Consider the following 20917-nt stretch of genomic DNA (forward strand, 5'->3'; position numbering starts at 1 on the left):
GAAGGCACTTTGATCACAACCATGGTTTCCATGTCTGACCTTCTGACCTTCTGGAGTCCTGGAAAACAAGAAGAGACGAGTGGATTCACGTGCACAGGTGTGACGCCGCCGCTGCTGCTGGAAGCTCGCCGCCTCGTCTCAGATATATATGATCTTCCTCACACACACACAAACAAACAATAAAAGTCAATCATTTTCCTCTGACATCCAAATTAAAACCAAGCGTCCCTCAGGGGGGGCGTTTTATTGGAGTGCTGTGTGCTTATGACAGCTTCATCACAGGGGCCATGAAATGCAGACCAGGCCAGGGGGGCATTACTATTTACCCTCCAACCATTAGCAAGCATTCTCTGGTATAAATCATTCTTTCCATCCTCTTGGCCTGGTCGTTTTCACCGTGTTTCTGCTGGTTTATTAATACTGGCACCCTTCATGCTCGGCTGGACAGGATGAGCCCCAGACTTCTGGCATTATCCATGCACCTTGTCATGCGGAATTGATCTTGCTTTGTTGCTTTTGGGTATGCACTGTCTGATGATATCCAGAGCTGTAATTGGCGGAGGGCTGCATTGTGCTGGACTTACATAACCGACCCTCCAATGTGACCCCGATCGTGCCGTTTGGGCTCATCATCGTCATCATCAATAATGCTGACATCATCCCAACCGCAGCTGTAATCTGATCATAGACGGATACGGTCGTGCAGCTCCTTCTATTCTTCTTTAACACACTTTTTTTTAAGACACGCTGCAAATTATCTTCCAACACACAGCGCACATGGTTCCTGCTTTTACACAAACATCTGAGTAATTAAAATTCTTTAATCTGATTCCAATCACGCAACTAAAGACAGATTTTTTTTAAGTGTTTTGGGTTTTTTTTTTGTTAAAAACACCTCATTGATGTGTGCAAGACTGCGGCTCCTCCGTATTTCTACAGTTTCACACCTGAATATAAAAAGACTTTCTTAATATTACTCAAATTTACGTGGTTAAAAATCTGGTTCTGGTCCAGATTCCTAAATATCTGGGGCAGAAACGTATGCATGGTAGCGTCAGCATCTTCATCAAAGAGGATCTTCTTCTTGAATCATGAAGCGTCACGTGATGATAAATCGGCGAATAAAGATTGTCAATAAGAATCGTCGCCGCCTTCAGTCCGTGAAATGGAACCGTTCAATTTATTTGCTGAAGAGAAAGAGCCCAAAGAGCAAACAGAGATCATGAAGCTCAGATCCCACATCAGTGATTCAGGACCTAAATCACAACGTCGAGACTTTTTACAAATATGCGCCGGTTCCGCTCGGTTGATCCAGTCACGTGACGGCTGATCTCAACCTGATCAGCAAAGAACTGATAAGACTTTGGCTCTTGCAAAGCCGCGCATGCTGATTGGCTGTTTATTGGTGACGCGACCTTTAAATTCAGTCAGAGGATGAGAAAATGGGGAGGAGCCGCTCCATGTTTTGGGATGTCGGAGCCATATCAAGCCCCAGCGGAGCCCCGGCACCTCCATTTATGCCCCCAAGCACTCGTGAGCATACACTGCGGGGCGGATGCTACAATATCAATCATGCTGTGACAGTGCCCCCCCCCCCCCCCCCCACCCCTACCCCCCCGCCATCCCCCAGCAGCCAGAGGTGTCAAAAGACTCTCTAATTCTAGTTTTAGCAGAAAATAAACGTACATAAAAACATCTCGGGGGGATTTAAAAACGCATACAAAGAACAGCTAACAATATGTATAATTTAAGGTTGCAGTCTTGTGCCTTCGGCATGTTGGTGGACGCGTGAGAAACGTTCTCAGGTTTAGAACAACAGCCGCAAAACAGCTTTACGTCCTGCTCAACAAACGAGTGCCAAAATACCTCGAATCCAGATATTTTTTGGTGTTTTTTTACACATTAAAGGCAGGATCTGAATTCACCTTGCTGCTGGTAGAGTCCTCATCCACATTCCCGCCCTCCAGTCTCGAGCAAGTTTGATCTGAAAGCGAACTGTGGGCTGTTTTTTGTGTCAGTTTCCACTCTAGTGTGCATATTTTACATCAGAACTACCGACACACTTTACAGATCCCTGAGCTGATCTTCCTTATCTTTGCTCCAGACGGCCACTTGCTGCTCCACAGGTCCAGCCGGCAGGACTGCTGCAGAGCTAGCGGTGGTGCGTTGGTGCAGAGCAGAGCGCCGCAGCTTGGACGGTCGATGCTAACCAGGTTTGTGTGTGTGTAGGACCGAGAAACGCAAGTGAAGAGAGACGAATGTTTCGCTGTGAAGACTTGAGGTATTGTCAACAAGGTGTAAAGGCCTGACAGAGGGAGAGGAGGTGGCCACGTTGATCGTTGTCAGCGTAGCGTCCGCGCTGTCTGGCTGTTTGGTTCCTAAATGTGGGGAATTACCTTGTTAGCTTTGTGTTTCATCTCCTTGAGTTTTCCTCAGCTGCGGCGTATTTGACCTTGTCAGACTAAACCAAGTGTAGCACGCCAGGGCGAAATAATGACAGCGTTTGACCTTTCAGGAGCACAAAGGGAAGAGACATTGGAATCCCTCCTCTCTATTTGTGTTAGCTCGGGAATTAGCGGAAGAACAAAGATATTTAAAATAGAACGGAACTAATGACAACAGATGACATCTGCTCAACAGATAAAGTCTCAGTAGATCCCCTGCTTCAGTATCTCAGACTTGGTTCCTGTCAGGACATGAAATATACATCCAAAAATGTCCGTCCTAACAACTGTATAGCAGTCCCTCGAATGTTTAAATAAAAAGTCCATCATGTAGAAAAGGTCCAAGAGATTTGATTTAGCTGTTGGGTCATTAACTGCGGAACATGTTTCAAGTATCGTTACAGTCTGAGTTCGTCAAATCCCTCTGCTAGAGATGCCAGCAGACATTTCCCAGTTACCCCAGGGCAGGTATCTGCTTCCGTAGCTCCCATTAGCAACTAGCTGATGATTTATCCTGGATGTCTGGCAGGCATTAGCAGACCTAATGAAATTTCACGTTGTTCTTCAAGCAGTATTATCCCCGTGACCCCTCGCTCCTTTCACTCCGGCGAGATTTAACTGCTGAACGTCAACCGCAGGATAAGCCTGCAGCATCGAGCTAAGTTACTTCTTTTTTTTTTTTTTTAAATCCACTCATTTGGATTTGTGTTCCTCTCAGAATAATAAAAAATCACTCCCACCCACACACACATCCTTGTATTTCTATCTTTGTTGAGACAAATAACCTAACGCTGACCATTCTAACCAACCCCTAACCATACCCTAACTTAAACCCGATTAACCTAACCCTTAAAACCACGTCTTAACCCTCAAACAGTCCTTTGAAGTGTTGAGGACCAGCAAAGTCCTCACTTTGCTAGGAGAATGAGAATGTTGGTACTCATTCAACTCAGCAAAAACCAGGACACACACACACACCCACCCACACACACACGCACGCACGCACGCACAGTCCCCTCCCTCAGTCTGAGGTGGACCGCGAGTTAATGACATCGAGCTCCGCTGCGCTTGGCCGCGTCCCCGCACATAATTATGGTCTGATTGTCACAAAAATCGCCTGCACTCGCACCCCGCCACAGCCGCCGCCGTTATTGTTGGCGCTCAGGGGGCCCCAACCATATCTGTCCTGAAATGACTAATTAAAATTTTGCTTTATACCGATAGGTGCAGCCTGCTAATTAATTGCTACGCCGACACCACAATTCCCCGTTTTGCCTGAGATCCACCGTCGCTGGCTTGTAGCTCCGGTACATGCAGCAGTGGTGCAGTGTGTGTGTGTGTGTGTGTGTGGGTGTGTGTGTGTGTGTGTGTGTGTTGGGGGGCTTTAACACTAACAGAGACTTAAAACGGTGTCATAGACTTCATTGTTTGCTCATGATTCAGGTTATTTTCCTTTATTAATTTATCCCGCCCGTGCACAGAAACGGTGCCGCCGGCCTGAGCACGGACCTCCTCTGACATCAAAGGCGTGTGACATCTTTCCTGGCTGCGTGTGTCTCCTGGTGCAAACGCTCACCGTGTCAGCTTCCCCTTTAAAAATAAAGAAATAAATGAAACACTTTCAGGGGTTTTTTTTCCCCTGGGAGTGAGAGTTGTGCGCCGGATGTGACGTCACCCACAACATTTGGCGGTCCTGCAGCAGCTCTGGGGTTCATGGTGGAGCTCAGATCCCATACTGGGTCTCAGCAGCTCCAGTTTAGCCACATGACAGGGAATCTATTAAAGGTGCCCCATATGGACAGGTGGGACATGTGGACAGGTGGGACATGTGGACAGGTGGGACCAGAGAGGGCGCAGAGAGGCTTTTAAATCTGTCTGTTTTAACAGAGGAGCAATTAAAAATTCCTGACCAGGAATCTTCGCCTCCAGTTTCGTGCTCGTCTCCTCAGCGCAGCTTCACCACTGGGATGAAGCGAGGACGCGCACGGAGGACGTGTTGAACACAGTAAACAGGACACAAGCGCGCCACTCTCCTGTCGCCCCTCCCCCCCCTCCCGCATCTCCCGGGACTTACCCCCCAACTTCAGGTGGATGCGGTTGTCATGGTAACCACCCAAGAGCGAGGGCTGTTTTGCATGGTTTCTGTTTGGGGGGGTTTGTGGTTTTTCCAGCTCTCCAGTCATGTTAACCGCTGGCTCCAAACATCTGGGTCTCTCCTCCTGCTCCGCCGCTCTCACACAGCTGAGGCAGCTGGGCATCCGCACCTTTTCATCCAGAGACCAACACGCGGGCTCCACGCACGCCGATGCAAGCGCACGCTGGGCGATCGCCTCATTTCCATTATTCATGCGCACGCGGACTTGACAGGCTTCATCAGATGATTGCCAGACCTCTAGTGGAGCCTCTGTCATGTGACTAGAATATCCATACCGGAGGTGAACTATGCAAAGAGACCAGAGCAAAGACAATCATGAGTTTACTTGGATGCGGGGAGGGGCTGGTTTGAGGAGCACTACTGACATCTGCTGGCTGACATGCGAACTTTATGTATGTATGTTGTGTGTGTTTGTTTGTTTGTTTGTGCTGATTCTGGAGGGTGGGAAATGCGCTCTCAATATGAATGCCGTTCCTCCCATAGGACGCGTGCGCATCCCCGATGAGCGCAGTGGCTGTTTTCTCTATGTTTTCCTTTCATTTCTGCAAAAACCTTCAAAACGCAGAAGTCTTCCGAGCGGGAATTGACGGGCGAAAACAGGAGCTTCGTTTTGCCCCTCTCCCTTGTTTAGAAAGGGAAAATGTCTCCGTCAACATCTGCGCGCAGTCGTTGGATGCGGGGAAGCCGGAGCAGAGGAAGTCAGGTGCTGTCGTGTAAAAATGACAGATTAAAGCCTGGGAGACATGTTTTAATCAGTCCTGGCTGTGTGTATGTGTGATCAAGGTAAAAAGGGAGAAGACCCAGAGGAGCGTGAAGAGGCCCTGGAGTCTGCAGGCTCTTATTGTGGCTCTGGATGGATGCCAGTGCTTCACCAGCAGAGCAGCTGTTTGCTGAATTCACATTTCTCTATCCAACCGCTGAGTGTTTAGTCTGCGCCAAATCTTCCAGCATGAATGATTTTAAATACGTGGCGTTATAACATAATCAGCAGGTGCCACTTTGACCTTCATATTTGGTTTGGCCCATGCAGAAAAATGAGATGTTTAAGTACCAACATTAACTCGGAAGCATGTGATTTTGAATGAACATAATTTATTAAAAACTCGTTTATTCCTGCTACCGGTGGGGAGGTCACCATTGCTGACCAGTTCAGCCCCCCAGTTTGGGCTGCAGCGTTCATTAGTGACGATCCAAAACCCCTTTCAGTTTATCTTTATAACCAAACCCCATCACATTACAAGTCAGAGCTATTGTTAGCAATAAATCTAACGAGTGCAGCCGATGAGAGCGTGTATCGTCGCAGGGCTTCTCCAGAGGATCTTGTTTGGCGAAGGGAATCGATACCTCCAGGAGAATGAATTCTGTGCTCTTCAAAAAGAGAGATGAAAACTTTTCTCAGCTTTTATTACTGTAAACAAAGCCCGTCCTCCCACTGAAGATGCCTCTGAGTTGACCTGCACGCCGCAGAGGGCCCACGAAGGAAACAGCCGGGACGGTGAATCACAGAGTCGACACCGCCGGGGCAGTGGGCAGTGGAGGAACATGTGCTGCCACTGAGAGCTTAATCCATCTTATCGATGACAGGCCCGTGTCTCCGCGGAAGCTCACAATCGATGGCACTTGACCCCTTTAAACAGCCGGAGTGCCGACATCCCTCTTGTCTCCGCATCGCTCCCAATCAGGATTGATTGCAGCGCTGCGCTGCCTTGCTCGTCCACGGACAAGTGATTGCCGGACGTTCCTCATCTTTAGCACTGATGATGTCGCGCATTGATCCCGCCGCAGCTGTGTGTCATTCTGAGGCCTTTTGGAGTCCCGGGTCGCCGTTCGTCATGACTGATCAGATCCGGGAAGCACAGACGCAAATACGGACAAAAAATATGTGGTTAATAGTGCACGTGCTTCTGAAAGGGAAGAAGGATTTCCCCCCTGAGGAAGGAACCAGGCAGCCTCCTGCTTCTGTCGTCTGCCTCAGCTCCCCCTTTACCTGGGCAGCCGTGAGCAGGAGGGTCCTGGGCCTGGTTGAGGTTTCTTCCTGTCAAAATGAGGCGTTTCCAGCCTGTGTCAGGGGTCAGACTCTGTTCTTAATGCAGAGGCAAACTGGATTTTAGGGTAGAATCTTTTTAAGGGATCTACGCCGTCGAGTGCTCTGACCTGATGAGCGTGGCTCGGTCTTTCTGATTATAGTTGTCGGATGACTGGAGAGCACCTGTAAGTGTCTCCGAAGGAGCCCCCCCCAGCGAGGCCATTGACCTTTGTTTTCACACCGACTGTATTTCAGGAACGCTGTAACAGCCAAAGCTGGATAACCTGGAGGTGCGGTTTATGTGGTGATTAATGCTGCTCTGCCCCAATCTCTGAGTCGCACAAGGGCCTCTCTGCCAGCGTGATACACGTCCTCCCAAATTGAATCCCCCCCTTTTTCATCCCCTTTCTGATGTAATCGCACATCCTCCTCACAGGGCCCCTGTCCTCTTTTCATTTCCAGCAATAAAGTGCTGCGTGCGAGCCGGCATCATCAGCGGCTGCCAAAATTCATTCGGCGCTTTCGGGGTCAAGGCGGGCATTCATCAGCGACCCCCCCCCCCCACCCGCGGAGGCCGTAATGATCAAAGTTTGAACGCTGCAGGCAGAGCGCAGTTTGCAGCAGCCCAGAGTGTCCTTACGCATCGCTCGGCGTGACACTAAGCTTTGCATTGTTGGGACCAATTATTTGGGCCGGCGAGGGGAGCGCCGCTGCCATTCTGTGCCACTGCTTTGCCAAATAAATACAAGCTTAATGACCCTCTTACCCCCCTCCTTTTCGGCTTAATTAGAGGGTAGCAGGTTTTCTGGATGGATGACTCTAAAGCGTGCGACTGTGGATCTATAGCAGGCGGCGGCCAGCCTGCCGTTTGGTCGGCAGCTGCGTGATTGTTGCCCGGGCGACTTGACTACAGCCGACCGCCATCACCGTCTTCCTGCTGTCTGAGCGACCTGCTGCAGGCTGTTGATGAGCGACCATGAGGTGGATTTGAGCGTCTTTTCTCCAAGGGTTTTAAACCCGTCTCTCTGTTTCTGGCTCTCTTTGATTTATCCTTTGATTCGTTTGTTGAGCCTTTGATTCCCTCTGTTCTTGCCTTTGATTTTCTTTGATTTGTCCTTTGATTCTCCTTTCTTTGGCGGTTCTTCAGATTCCTTTTTTCAAAATACGCCAAATAGTCTCAAGCCGTGTTTCTGCTCAGAGCCCCCACGTGCACGGGGGCCCAGCATCAACAGGTTGCATGTTCAGGACAGCGCATGTTTCCAGCGTCGGGCTCTGCCCGGCACCCAGACAGAACCACAAATTCAGAATTTGAGTCAAAAATATTGTTTTTTTAGATGATTTTTCCTTACGTGAGTTCAGGAGGAGCCAAACATCACTTCTATTCCTGTCAAATCCAGTCACAGTGATTGTTTTAGGGTCACGCCGTTATGCAACACAGCACGCACACGCCCACGTGCACACACGGATATAGAGGTGTGTGTAATTTATTGATCCTGAAAAAGAAACAACACAGACCTGTGCTGTGCGGGTGCCTCAGCACCATCCGTGACACGTTTCCAACAAAATAGATGTTTTCTAAAAGCGCTGCTTCCTCCTGGGGGAGAGGCTATAAAGGTGCTGTGCAGATGACAGAGCTCCCAAATCTGTCTTTGCTGAGGCCATGAGTCCATGTAAGAGAACCTAACAGATCCTGGATGTATTTTTTCCCTGACATCTAGGAGGCACAAAGGCAGGAAGATTTAGAGAGGAGGAAGTGTTTGAAGAAGACTGATAAGAACACAACCCGGAGCACCATGTATCATCCTCAGTCGAGGAGGAAATTCTCCAAGCAGAGAGAGACACTTTTGTTTGGGGGCTTCTTTTTTTTTTTCTTTGACCAGCAAAACAACACACTCCTCAACGCCATTTGTCAACACGGTCGACTGGCAGCACAACGAGCTCGACTCTGGGGGCCCGCAGGTTCCATACATTCCTTTACAACGGCCTCTCTTCTAAGGATGCTTCTTTTTAAAGTGTCCTCATAAATATTAACACGCTTTAGCCCAAATGGGTCGGTCTGCTGTGACTAGGTGGCCTAGAATTATTAAATGTGGTGTAATCTCATTACAGTTGAGGCCTTCCCTATTTCCAGCTTCATATTTAGCATATTTGGTAGCCACCAGGAGTCCCAGCTGCTCGTGCACGTTGATGGGAGACGCCAGCTGCCCTCTGAAAGCCTCACGCGCTGTGGTCTCGTAACGCCGCTGCAACCCCAGAGCGCGGGAAATCAGGGCACGCCGCGGCCTTCTGCCCATGATGGCGTCCACAGAAAAGGGTGCACGGAGATGTGTTTATCTACATAAATGTACCAGAAGCTTGTCTTTGTCTCACACACACACACACACACACACACAGGTGCACGTGGTGCGAGGGCTGTTCTGTCCAGCTGGCTCTGAATGGACCTCTTTGATGTTGTGAGAAGCCAAGAGAAAGATTTCGCTGGAGCTGAATAAAGGGTGGGAGTTGTGGAAGTACCGTAAACCCATTTGCAGCGAACCCGGAGACAACAGAGGAACTTCCTCAACAGATGCACCGAGGTCGCGTTGCTTTACTCGTTGTATACGGATGAAAATTGAAATTTCCGTCCATGATCATTGAGACAAACCAAACAGTTCCCCGTTAGATTGCTTTATATCTTCAAATGAGTCGTCACTCTTCCTGCCAACATTCGGCTATGTTAAATGAGGACTGTAATGATCACTGATTGCTAATTAGCTGTAATTATTCTGGGAAAAGCATGAAATGGTGCCGATTTGCATTCCACCAATGTGATGCTTGAGAGGAATATTGACTTTCTTTTTACTTCTCAGCGCTCCAAACAGTCATTTAGCTGTTCGTTATCTGGCTGCACATCATTCAGATATTCCTCTCCTAAGATTCGTCTCCAAAGAAGCGGCTCCGGTCGCGCGTTTGAGCGCGTCCACGCAAACAGGAGCTCAGTTCCGCGCCGCTGAATGGAGCTTGCTGGCGTCCACGGAAACACGCGCGTATCCCATTTCCACAACATTGCTTATAGATCAGAATGAAACCCATTTGATCGCTGATTCATTGAATGATTGAATGCAATCAGGGATCAAATAACAGCTGAGTTCCAGCCAAAAGGCGGCGCGGGATGCACCTCGATGGTGCTCCCACGCACGCTAATGGTCAAAGGGGGGATCCGAGTCCAGTCCGAACGGGTCTGAAGGGTTAATCCTCTTAAAGTGATATCTCTGCGCTTCATTTCAGATGTCCAAGGACCAGTGAATTCCTGTCCCGATAAGCCGCCGAGTGTGTTGCCCTCTCTGCAGACAGCGTGCACGCTGCAAGGCGCGGAGGGATGGAGAGAGCACGGACACGTTCAAGGTCACACACTTTCGACAGGGAAAAACTGCACAAATGCCACAAAAAGGGAGAGAAAGAATGGAGGGAAAGTACTTATTACATGTTCATGTTCGAACATCTCATCATGTGCTGGAGTGAAGGATATTTTTGTGTGCTTTTTTATCTCTACTTTGTCATGTTGAACTCTCTCATTCTCCTTGGCCGCCACTTCCTTCGCTGGTGATACGAGACGGCTGCGATGGCCTCGAGCCCAGAACCTTGATTTTCGATGTTCTGAGGTGGAAGTTAAAACAAGATCATCATCATCCTTCCAGGTGGGTGCTCCAGGTGACCCTTAGATCCAGCCAGAGCCCACGAACATTTACAGCACCAACAAGCCAGTAACAATGAATTGTTTCTGAAACATAAATATGCAAGAAAAAACATTCTTTTCCAGCAGGTTGCAGAGATCTGCTGACGTGTTTTATGAGATTTGATTGTTATTCAACGGAGATATTTGTTATTTAGGTTAGAGGAAGGTTTTCATTCAGTTACGCTGACTGGTGGGAGGGAGAAAGCGCATTTAATTGGAGTTGGTTTGATCAAATTCATTAAATTGGTGGCTCAGTTTAAATTTGCAGCCTCATGTTACAATGCTGGAACCTTGTTTTGACATCCAAAAGTGTCAACAAAACATGAAATATTTGCTGGAACGCAACCCAGATAAATCAGACAGCGGGGTCATTATCATGTGGCTGCGAGTGTGTGTGTGTGTGTGTGTGTGTGTTTTGCTTTCACCAACTGAACCAAACACAAACAAAGCAAGTATTCCATCCAGGATAATGAAATTAATTTTAAGGATTCGAGGGACTTTAATATCGGACTTTATTACCACATTAGTGTTTTGGGGACACTAACGACAGGTGTTGCATTCAGGTTCAGGTGGAAAGATGTTGCTCTTTGCTGCTGAGCTGCAGCTACACAAACTAAGTGAGAAGAAGACGCTCGGCGGCCCCGTTTCCAATTACTCCAAATGTCGCACGGCTCTTGAACTCTGTCCCTGAAACTCTGTAAGCAAACAGCATTTGACATCAGTTACGCCTTCCGCCATTTTTAGTCATGACCACAGGCCTGTTCGGACCCGGCGCCGGCGTTTGTTCTTCGCGTGCGATTTAAAGTTGTGATGTGCTGTTTGTCGTGTCCTGATTCACTTTTTATGAGCTACAGGATGTTGACAGGTCAACAGCCCTTCAGCCACAGGTAGGAAGCCTGGAAGGTGACAGCGTGGGGGGTGAACGCACCACGAGTTCATGCCCATTGTGAACGCTACCTTCCCTTAATTACCAGTAACATTGGGTGGGTTTCTTCTCTTACAAAAGGAAAATAATGAGGCCAAATAACTGGCAAGACACAAAAAAGCTCCAAAAGCTCACAAATCTACCACAAAGCTGCTCAGTCTCACGTAAGAAATGACAGGAAATGACGACAAGCCGGTTATTGAGGGTTACCATGTTAGTCCTGCTGCATGGGGGGGGTCACATGACACGCCAAAGACCGAAGACGTTTATTAACATCACGCAGCTTCATAGTGGAAGAAAACATTCTGGTATTTTTAAATATGTGTTCATACTAACATCAGCTCCCCCCTGACCTGTCGGGCCTTCCAGAGCAGTTATCTTCACAGCTGCTCTCACCACTTGGTTTTCACGGTCAGTGTGAAAGTTGAATGCACAGTTAAACCGGTGAATCTGTTCATGTGCTTTTCTTTGAAACCCCCCCCTCCCCCCCTCCCCACCCGCTGCGTGTGACCTTCTGGGTGTGAAGTGATGCACAGCACGGCAGGCTCGCTCGTCGCATACGTTATTACTCTGTGTGTGTGTGTGTGTGTGTGTGTGTGTGTGTGTGTGTGCATATGGAGACTCAAAATACTCATCCTAATAGCAAAGTGGGGTCATTTTCTCTGGGCCATCCAACTTTAAAGGACTGCTTGAGGGGTAAAACAGGGGGTTTAAGGTTAGAATTAGATGAGTGATGCATTAGGCCTATGAAAGTCCCCGCAAAGATAGAAATGTGTGGATCCACACGTGTGTGTACTGCTGTTCTCCACAGCACCATAAATGGGGCCAAGGTATTGACAGCAGAGGTGACGTAACGCTTTTCATTTGACACAAGGGTGTAAATGGGACCTCGGGTTGTCGTCACTTGTGATGTTAAGTGTCGTGAAGCAGACGTCCAAGAACAGCTTGTATTTGAGAATCTTTCCTTTCTACTCTCCTTTCCAAAGAGGAACCGCTCCTCGAGTGCAAACAGCTTTCTGACAGACAATAGAGGCCTCTGACTTGAGCTTTATTCGCAGTCATGTCAGACGTTCTGATATTTGTGGATGTGGTGTTCAGTCCAAACCAACCTGGAGGAATCATCATAGAGGTCTACAACCTTTGAATGTAAATGGGGTAACGGGGTGAGCAGGTCCGCCTCTCACACGTGTTAAAAGTGCTGCTCAGTTGCGGAGAAACTTTCCACGACTTCACTCCTGCCCTGGCTTTGAGTCAGCAAAAAGGCACTTCCACTAATTAAGCTCATTGGTTTTCACTCGGCTGGCTTTAATGTGTACGGTGGAGCTGTAACCAGATGTGAGAAACCATCCTGTTACACCGCTTCCATGTCCATTCAGGCTCAACACCAACAAATTCCAACAAAGTACACTTTGTCACTTAGGGTCCGAGTTTCCAACCTCCTCCCTCGTCAAAAATAAGATCACAGTGAAATAACGTCTTGCTGCAAGAGGCATTTCTACCACTGAAATATATCGTTCCGCTGGGAGACTTTATGTTAGGATATTCAGCCGCTAGAGGCTAAAGGCTACTTCCTGTTTCTATAAGCAGAAGCAGCACAAAACAGATGTTAAATATTAAAGTAGCAGTAACCAAGCTTGTCATCCAGTAAGGTGGAATCAAGAAAGAAGTGATGACGCAGTTGTGTCAAGATGATTCTTTTCTAAATTACTTTTTTGTTGTTGAAAGAGTTGAGTTTTACTGGAACGTGTTGAAGATAAACTTAAGTTATTTCAAACGCTTCTGTCTGTGACCGGTTTCCACCAACTCACCTGTGATTGTGATGGATTATTACTGAAGGATAATATAAAGGTTGACGATTTATATTTAATTCTTATCCATTGTCCAATTATTTTTGTTGTTTTACGTTGTTTTACTTTGCCTCATGTTTCGTCGTGGATGACCTCAAAAATCTAAATGTTAAAACCCTGAATTTGCCTCAATAGGAGGAAAAAAAATCCTGTGAAGACGGAATGAATCCTTTCAACAACTTTGCTCTCCTCCCACTAGGACGTCACGTCTCTTCTCCTCAGGCTGTCAAAGAAAATCCTTCTTTCCACTTTCCTTCGTCTTCTGACAGCAGAGTTCTCGTAGTTACGACAGCGCCTGAAGGCAGCAGCGCACTCATAAGGAGTCCCACGTGTGGAAAAACAAAACGACCGGATCGTTCTTTGCCTTCGGTCCGGTGACCCAGTGCTTCATCCCTTTAACTTTTCAGGAGGATCTGTGTTTTGGTTGCCGGGGAGGCGCGCGCGTGTGTGTTTGTGTGAGGTGTGCGCGCCCCGGTCTCATCCATGGCTCCCCGGGCGGTCTGGCTCCTGGTCGCGCTGTCCGCTGTCCTGAACGTGCGCTCCTGCTGCGCCTTTAGCTGCCCGGCCATCTGCCGCTGCAGCCAGCACACCTTCCAGTGCAGCAGGGACACTCAGCTGGCCTCCAGGCCAGCAGCCAGAGCGGTGCCCAGACTGTAAGTAACCCCTGAACGCACCACCGTCAGCTTTTCTTTGTCTTTACTGGGACTTTGCTCAGACTGTGATGGAGGACTTTTATTGTGTCCTGCAGAAGGCTGACGCACATGCCTTTGAAAGAAGTCCCCACTCACGCTTTCAAGGAGCTCATCAACATCACGGCGATGTAAGTTCACTTTTGCTCACATTTTCACAGTGGAGAACGATGCAACATGTTTGATGGGGAGAGGATTTGGGCTCTATAGCCATCCCAGTCACCATGCGACACACGTGACTTTTCACCTAAATTCGAGATCATCTCACGCCAGTTAAAGAAAAAACAAATCCGGCCACTTTTCCCAGGAGCATCGTCTGATGGTGCTTCTGTCCACGCAGAACATTTACAGCATGTTCTCCTGGGAACAGATAACACTGAAATGCCGAGCGCTCCGTTTCACACTGCATCCAAATATGTGCACACGCGCCGGTGCTCCGGATGCTGAGGCCGCACGGTGGATTTACGGCCTCTGGATGGAAGCGTTGATGCGGGCTATGAAATCCCCCACTGTCGACCACCATTATATAAAGGCACATATATGGACGCCTGTGCCATGACGACGTTCTTAAACGACTTAAATCTGGTTCGGATCTAAATGTGTGCGCTGTTTGGGGGGGGGGGGTTACACTGGGAGTGTTGAGATTGAGAGATAAAGGCTCAGAAAGTAAACAAAAGCGACTTTAGCAGCCGCTGAAGTTTGTTTTCATATTTCAAGTCTTTTTTGGCTCAACCGTTTACTGGGATTTCGAACATTTTTCCCCGGTGTCTGACTAAAATTTAAGGGGCGTTTGTCTGCGTGAGCTTAAGTCATTTTCCAATTGAGAGTGTTGGGCCGTTTGCCCAAGTCAGGGACGGCTCTTATCAGTCCGGAACACTTAGAGTACTCACGCGTAATGGGTTCATTATGTTCCAATTTAGCCCCCTATCGCCGAGACGCTGCGAGCGATTTAAGGGAAGGAAAAAAGGTTGACACGGAGTCACAGCCTTTAAGCTGCCACGAGTCCGCGCTCCAGCCTGCTGCAGGCCTATAAACGGCGGTGTCAAGGTGGAATGCTGCGAGGAGCCCCGGTGTCTCAGATGACGCACGCGTGGTGTGCGCGGCGTCCGCCGAGGCGAGCGCGTAAAAGAGGAAAGATCTTTTACGAGCTGCGAGCGTCACACCGGCGCCTTTGGCCGTCTGTCCCGAAGGGGAAACCGAGCCAAATGTTAGAAAAAGTGGCAAACTTAAAGGGATGGTTCACCAAAAAAGAAGAAGGGAAAAAAAGGAAATTGTTCGTGAGAGTTTACGGCAGGTTGAGGTTCAAATATCTTCTGGTCTGATGATAAAACGTGGTGTGAAGGGCCTGAGAGATGCAGTTGTTCGAACTTAAATGGTAAAAAGACGTTTGGGTTTGAATTTCTTTAAAAATGAGATTCACCTGCTCCAAAACGTTGGTTTGTTCCTCTGATTTCCAGACATGCGGAACACGTGTGTGTGTGTTCTGCTAGCAAAGTGGGGACATTTCTGGAAACGGAGGACATTTTGGATAGAATTGGGTTGGTTGGAGTTATGGAGTAAGTTGTGATGGTTTGAGTCTCCCACACAATCTCTTGTCCTAGTTTTTCCAGCGAACCACGTTAAATACGAACGAGGACGCTGGAGAACGGCCCATGTCGTTGTGCCTCCTCATCATCTGGGTGTTTAGAAGGATCCTGTGTTCGCTCCCGACGTGCTAACCTGCTGCCGTGCGTTTGTGCCACAGCGAGATCTCCCAGAGCGACTCCATCGCGCAGATCCAGAGGCACGCCTTCCTGTCGCTCCACAGCCTGGCTCAGATGTGAGTGACGCCCGGATCTCCAGCACCCGACACGTCCCGACCGCACAACACGAGCAGTTATTCGCTGGAGCAGCCGCTTTTTTTTGTCCTGCATTTCTCGGGATGGCGCTGCCAGTCACGACGCTGCGCCTTTAATGCTCCACATCCAGGAGGGCTCGTGTGTGACCGACGCGCACGCGTGTGGCTGTTGACAGCAGAGGGGTAATTACAGCTGATTTCCACCCACAACTCTCCTCTCGTTTCTGCAGTTCTGTGCGGAACATCAACAGTCTGAGGGTCATTGAGAAAGGGGCCTTCACTGACCTGCCCAGGCTGGAGCATTTGTAAGTCAACGTCTCCAGCTCACACAATGCATCAAAAAGAAATCCACACCCCCAAAATTACACCAATTAAGGATGTTGTTCGTGGAACTGACGAGTGTGTCTCTTCCAAAAGGCGCCCATGTGTGTTTTTAATGTAAAATGTCACTTTGCCTGCTTTTGCTTTCTTTTGAAAGTCAACGCAGCCAGTCTGCGAAGCTTGTTTCTATATTTCAGGTCTCTTTTTTTGCCTGAAATATTAAAGGTGGGATTTCGAACCTTCATGAAATGTCAACTTTATGAAGGAAAGAGATCAGGCAGCAAAAAGGGGCGACAACATACAGTATATTGATGCTGTTTGGAGGTCTGTCCTCCTCTGCCCAGTCTCCCCTCCTCCTCCTGCTCCTGCTGGTGTTCCACAGGAGCCCCCCCCCCCCCCCCCCCCCCCCCCCTTCTTGTAAGAAGGCAGTTTTTCCTGCCACTAGCTTGTTCAGGGGCCTGACTCTGGTTTTCTGTAAAGAACCCAGGAACAACCTTGAGTGTAACAGATGCCAAAGTAAAGTTGGCCTAAACTGACCTGTGAGCTAAACGTTTAACCGGTTTTATCTCACAGGAGCATCTGCAACACCGGACTCATACACTTCCCCGATTTCACCACCGTCTCCTCCCTGGCAGCCAATATCATCCTGTGAGTATGTTGTTCCAGTCGACGCAGAAATCCCGCTTGTTTTCGCTCTCAGCCTCTCTACCGGCGTCACCCTGCCACCGACGCTGCCCCCAACATGGTTGCTCTCCTCAAACCACCACTTTTCCTTTTCATAAACATGAACACTTTGTTTTTTAAATCGATGAATGAGGCAAACGGCCGCTCGTTGGTATCTGGCCTGTGCAGGGAAATCGCTGATAACATGAGGATTGAAAGCATCCCTGCCAATTCCTTCCAGGGGATCGCGGAGGAGAGCGTTGACATGTGAGTACAGAAACTGCAGTCCTGCCGCGTTTATCTGAACTCACAGCAACAAGTTGCCACTGTTGTTAGAGAATGTGTTGAATTTTTTGAATATACCGTAAGTGGATGAATTGAATGTTCAGTCCTCTGGTTTCTGGAATGAAAAACATCGTGTTCTCAGCAGGAACCTGGTCCGGAACGGCTTCAGAACAATCAGGTCTCACGCCTTCAATGGAACCAAGCTCAACACGCTGTAAGCATGAAGAAAAAGTTGTCTTTCCCTCCAGGGTTCGAGTTTACGCTGTTTTATCTAATCAAAAAAGGAAAGAAAACCAGAAAGTGCCAGTAAACAAATATTATGTAAGACTAAACACAGATTGGCGTCCTGTTGTTTTCCCTTCGAGACACCCAGCAGTTTTAAAAATAATGCTCATCTCCTGCAATGTCAAGTTCAGGAAAACAAAACAAAACCGAAAAAAAAAGAAAAAGAAAAAAGCGGGTGCAAGAATGCGAAGATGAAGGACGCGGCGTGAACCACCGCTTTTGTTTTTGCAGGATACTGAAAGACAACAGGCACCTCCAGGACATCCAGGAGGACGCGTTTGAGGGAGCCGCAGGTCCGACTGTTCTGTAAGTGGGAGCAGCTGAAACGTGCAGGATGATTGTATGACGTGTAAAGTGTTCCAGTACGCTCTAGCTAGCTCTTTAGCTCTAGCTCTATCCGTCAGCTCGCTCATGAGCGTAGCGTTTAGCTTTGGAAGGAAATGAGATGCGTGGCTGGTTTATGTTGGAGTAAGATGAGCAAACATCAATCCACCTCAACAATAGTGATTATTCTTTACTCCTTTCCACCCTCTCCTTCCTTGACTGAGTTTCCCATCCGTGCTCAGCGATGCTGTTGGGATGTTTTTGTTGTTTGTACTGTAAAGTTTAGCTCGGTTTAACACTTCCACGGAGCTTCCCGTGGAGAGAACGGGCCGTACGGGCACACGCCGCGTGCCGGTTGAGTGCTTTTAGGAGTTTTCTGGAAGGAAACTTGCAGGCTATCAGTGTCTGTCCGGCTGAGAGTGCAGAGGGCAGCATGTCCCTCCACCAGTGCAACAGGCCTACACACAGTTTGTGATGCTTTTATCCTGATGTCAAACACAGTTTGAAATATGCAACTGCTTGTACTTCATTAGCGAGCTCCTGTTCTGGTAAAACAGGACTCATTACACACGGTGCCCTGCTGCTGCGGCATCTGTCGGTGGGGGCAGAGACATCCCACTCTGCAGATTACAGGAGGCGAAACAACGTTTAGAGTCGGGGAATTTCTTTATCTGCGTCGAGCAGGCTGTCGTTTGAAGCGAGTCCAGTCGTGGAGCTGTTGCTAATTTCAATTTAGCAACATAATGAAAATAAGGTGGACGAAAGAAAAGTTGCCATTTCACAGAAGAAGAGTCAAACGGCCCGAGTCCGGCTGTAGCGGCTCGGCCCCCCTCGGCTCCGTGGGCGAGCCGTAAAAACCAGCCCCACCTAAAGGTTACGCAGTATCAGTTAATGAAATCTGCGACGCCGTAAAACAAACGGGCAGAAGCAAATTTATGTTTGTGGCCTGGCTGGATGCGACAGTCGTCTATCTGCTGTTGTTGAAATAAGTCAGGCGGTCACATTTGAACTGGGTCAGTGAAGCTTGATTAATATTCCTAACAAACGTTATCGTTCTATTGTCCAAACACTGACAGCCTGTCTGTGTAAACAGGCAACAAGGCTGATTAGTGAGCAAATACCAGTAGGGAGGCAGAGATACGACGTTCTCCGAGTGTCTGACACAGAGGAAAGGTCAAAGGTGAACATGCGCCCTGAGTGGGGCTTTCAGGTCTTAAATTACATAAATAAGAGTAAAAAAAATCCCAAAGGTTTGATATTTTCCACTCAATTGTCCTCTGCTTGCATGGAGGGAAATCCAGCAGTTTTATTAATGGGATGTCTGCTGGTCTCCATTCAGGGACGTTTCCTCCACAGCTCTGAGTTCCCTCCCACCCAGGGGCCTCAGGCAGGTCACGACCCTGAAAGCCACCTTGACCTTCGCCCTGAAGACCCTCCCTCCCCTGGAGAGCCTGGCGGACCTGCTGGAGGCCGAGCTCACGTACCCCAGCCACTGCTGCGCCTTCCACGCGTGGCGCAGGAAACAGAGGTAACAACCCCCCCCCCCACACTGACAGTCTTTTTCCTGGTTTGACCTTCTCTTTGTCTTCTTTAATAGGGAAAGTTCCTTAAAGAATCTGACCAAGTTATGCAACCTCAATGCAAATGAAATGTAAGTTTCAGTCCTTTTTCACCAAACGATCCGTAAATGTGGGATTAAAAGCCGAGCGTCTTCTCCAGAGAGTCCGCCGCCGAGGACGCCGCGCTCAGCGATTACATCAGCTTCCAGTATCCAGACCTGGACCTTTACTGTCTCAACAACCCGCTTGTGAAGTGCACCCCGAAGCCTGACGCCTTTAACCCCTGCGAGGACCTGTTGGGCTTCTCTTTCCTGCGCAGCCTCACCTGGATCATCACCGCCTGTGCCGTGACGGGGAACCTGGTCGTTCTCGTCATCCTGCTGGCGAGCCACAGCAAGATAACCATCTCCAGGTTCCTCATGTGCAACCTGGCCGCGGCCGACCTGTGCATGGGCCTCTACCTGATGCTCATCGCCTTCATGGACTTCCAGTCCCGTCACCAGTACTACAACCACGCCACCGACTGGCAGACGGGGCCCGGGTGCGGCACCGCCGGGTTCCTCACGGTGTTCGCCAGCGAGCTGTCGGTGTACACGCTGACCGTGATCAGCCTGGAGCGCTGGCACACCATCGCCAACGCCATGCGCGTCAATAAGAGGCTGCGGCTGCGCCACGTCGCCCTGATCATGGCGGCGGGCTGGGCCTTCTCCCTGCTGGTTGCGCTGCTCCCCCTGGTGGGGGTGAGCAGCTACAGCAAGGTGAGCATCTGTCTGCCCATGGACATCAACGGCCCGGGCTCCCAGCTCTACGTGGTGGCCGTGCTCGTCCTCAACGTCGTCGCCTTCCTGGTGGTGTGCTACTGCTACGCGTGCATATACCTCAGCGTCCGCAACCCCGAGCACGCCACCCGCCACGGAGACACCAAGATGGCCAAGCGCATGGCCGTGCTCATCTTCACAGACTTCGTGTGCATGGCGCCCATCTCCTTTTTCGCCATCTCCGCGGCGCTCCGCATGCCCCTCATCACCGTGTCTCACTCCAAGATCCTGCTCATCCTCTTCTACCCCATCAACTCCCTGTGCAACCCCTTCCTCTACACGCTGTTCACGCGGGCTTTCAGGAAGGACCTGTTCCGGCTGCTGAGGCGCTGCAGCTGCTGGCGTTCCAGCGCCGACTTCTGCAGGTCGATGAAGCCGCCGCCGCCACCGCCGGCCGAGTCCGGCCAAAAAAAGGCGGGCAGGAAGTCGCTCAGCTTCTACGCTTATCACATCAAGATGAACGACTGTTTCCTGAACAAAGGGACCACATGACAACAGGACACCGACGTGTCCCGACGGACCCAAACACACCGTCTGCTCTATGAACGTAGCATTTCCAGGTTTAGCTCAGACTGAAGAGATGGTCGATCTTGTGTGTCTGATTCGACGTCAGTTTTTGTTGCTTTTTAAGAAAACTGAAGGCGAGAGCTGTTGGAGCCTGGACTGTTGAGATGGTTCCAACGAGGAGCTGGCAGAGCCCGAGGACGCTTTTACTAACCAGCTTCTCTCAGTCTGTGCGCAAGTGACGCTGATGACTGCGCAGATTGTCGAGATGTTGCAAAAAATGGATTGAAATCATGCAGAGATGAGTATTCTTTAAAACCTGTGGTTTGGATTTCTTTGTAGTCCAGTGATTTTAGTGCCGTGATCAAGTATCTGCACAGAGTTCTGCTCTGGAAGATACAATGTTGTTCCAATTCAGCTGGATTTTCAACAATAAAAGCGTTATTTCAAAAATCAGTATTGATTTCTGGCGCTCGTTTAAACATCATAATGGGATAATCGTTAGCAGATAACAGCAGAT

General features: G+C 49.1%; 1 protein-coding gene and 1 long non-coding RNA gene across 3 annotated transcripts; both read left to right on the forward strand.

Annotated features, from left to right (window-relative positions):
• The first annotated feature begins 9909 nt into the window (after positions 1 to 9909).
• On the forward strand, positions 9910 to 20845 carry lhcgr (luteinizing hormone/choriogonadotropin receptor). Of its 2 annotated transcripts, XM_029835599.1 has the most exons (12): positions 9910 to 10302; positions 13312 to 13765; positions 13861 to 13932; positions 15546 to 15620; positions 15869 to 15943; positions 16533 to 16607; positions 16812 to 16889; positions 17050 to 17121; positions 17424 to 17498; positions 18856 to 19044; positions 19114 to 19167; positions 19236 to 20845. In XM_029835599.1, the coding sequence occupies exons 2-12, from the start codon at positions 13596 to 13598 to the stop codon at positions 20383 to 20385; spliced, it is 2085 nt and encodes a 694-aa protein (XP_029691459.1). In that variant the 5' UTR covers positions 9910 to 10302; positions 13312 to 13595; the 3' UTR covers positions 20386 to 20845. The 2 variants fall into 2 exon arrangements, with proteins under 2 accessions (XP_029691459.1, XP_029691460.1); XM_029835600.1 differs by lacking the exon at positions 9910 to 10302 and having other exon boundaries at positions 17053 to 17121.
• Positions 14662 to 15520, forward strand: LOC115249632 (uncharacterized). Its single transcript, XR_003888321.1, has 3 exons — positions 14662 to 15176; positions 15259 to 15339; positions 15403 to 15520. It is a non-coding gene; the product is annotated as an uncharacterized lncRNA (long non-coding RNA).
• Positions 20846 to 20917: the final 72 nt, after the last annotated feature.

The sequence above is a fragment of the Takifugu rubripes genome, chromosome 4, assembly GCF_901000725.2.
Source record: "Takifugu rubripes chromosome 4, fTakRub1.2, whole genome shotgun sequence".
Lineage (NCBI taxonomy): Eukaryota > Metazoa > Chordata > Actinopteri > Tetraodontiformes > Tetraodontidae > Takifugu > Takifugu rubripes.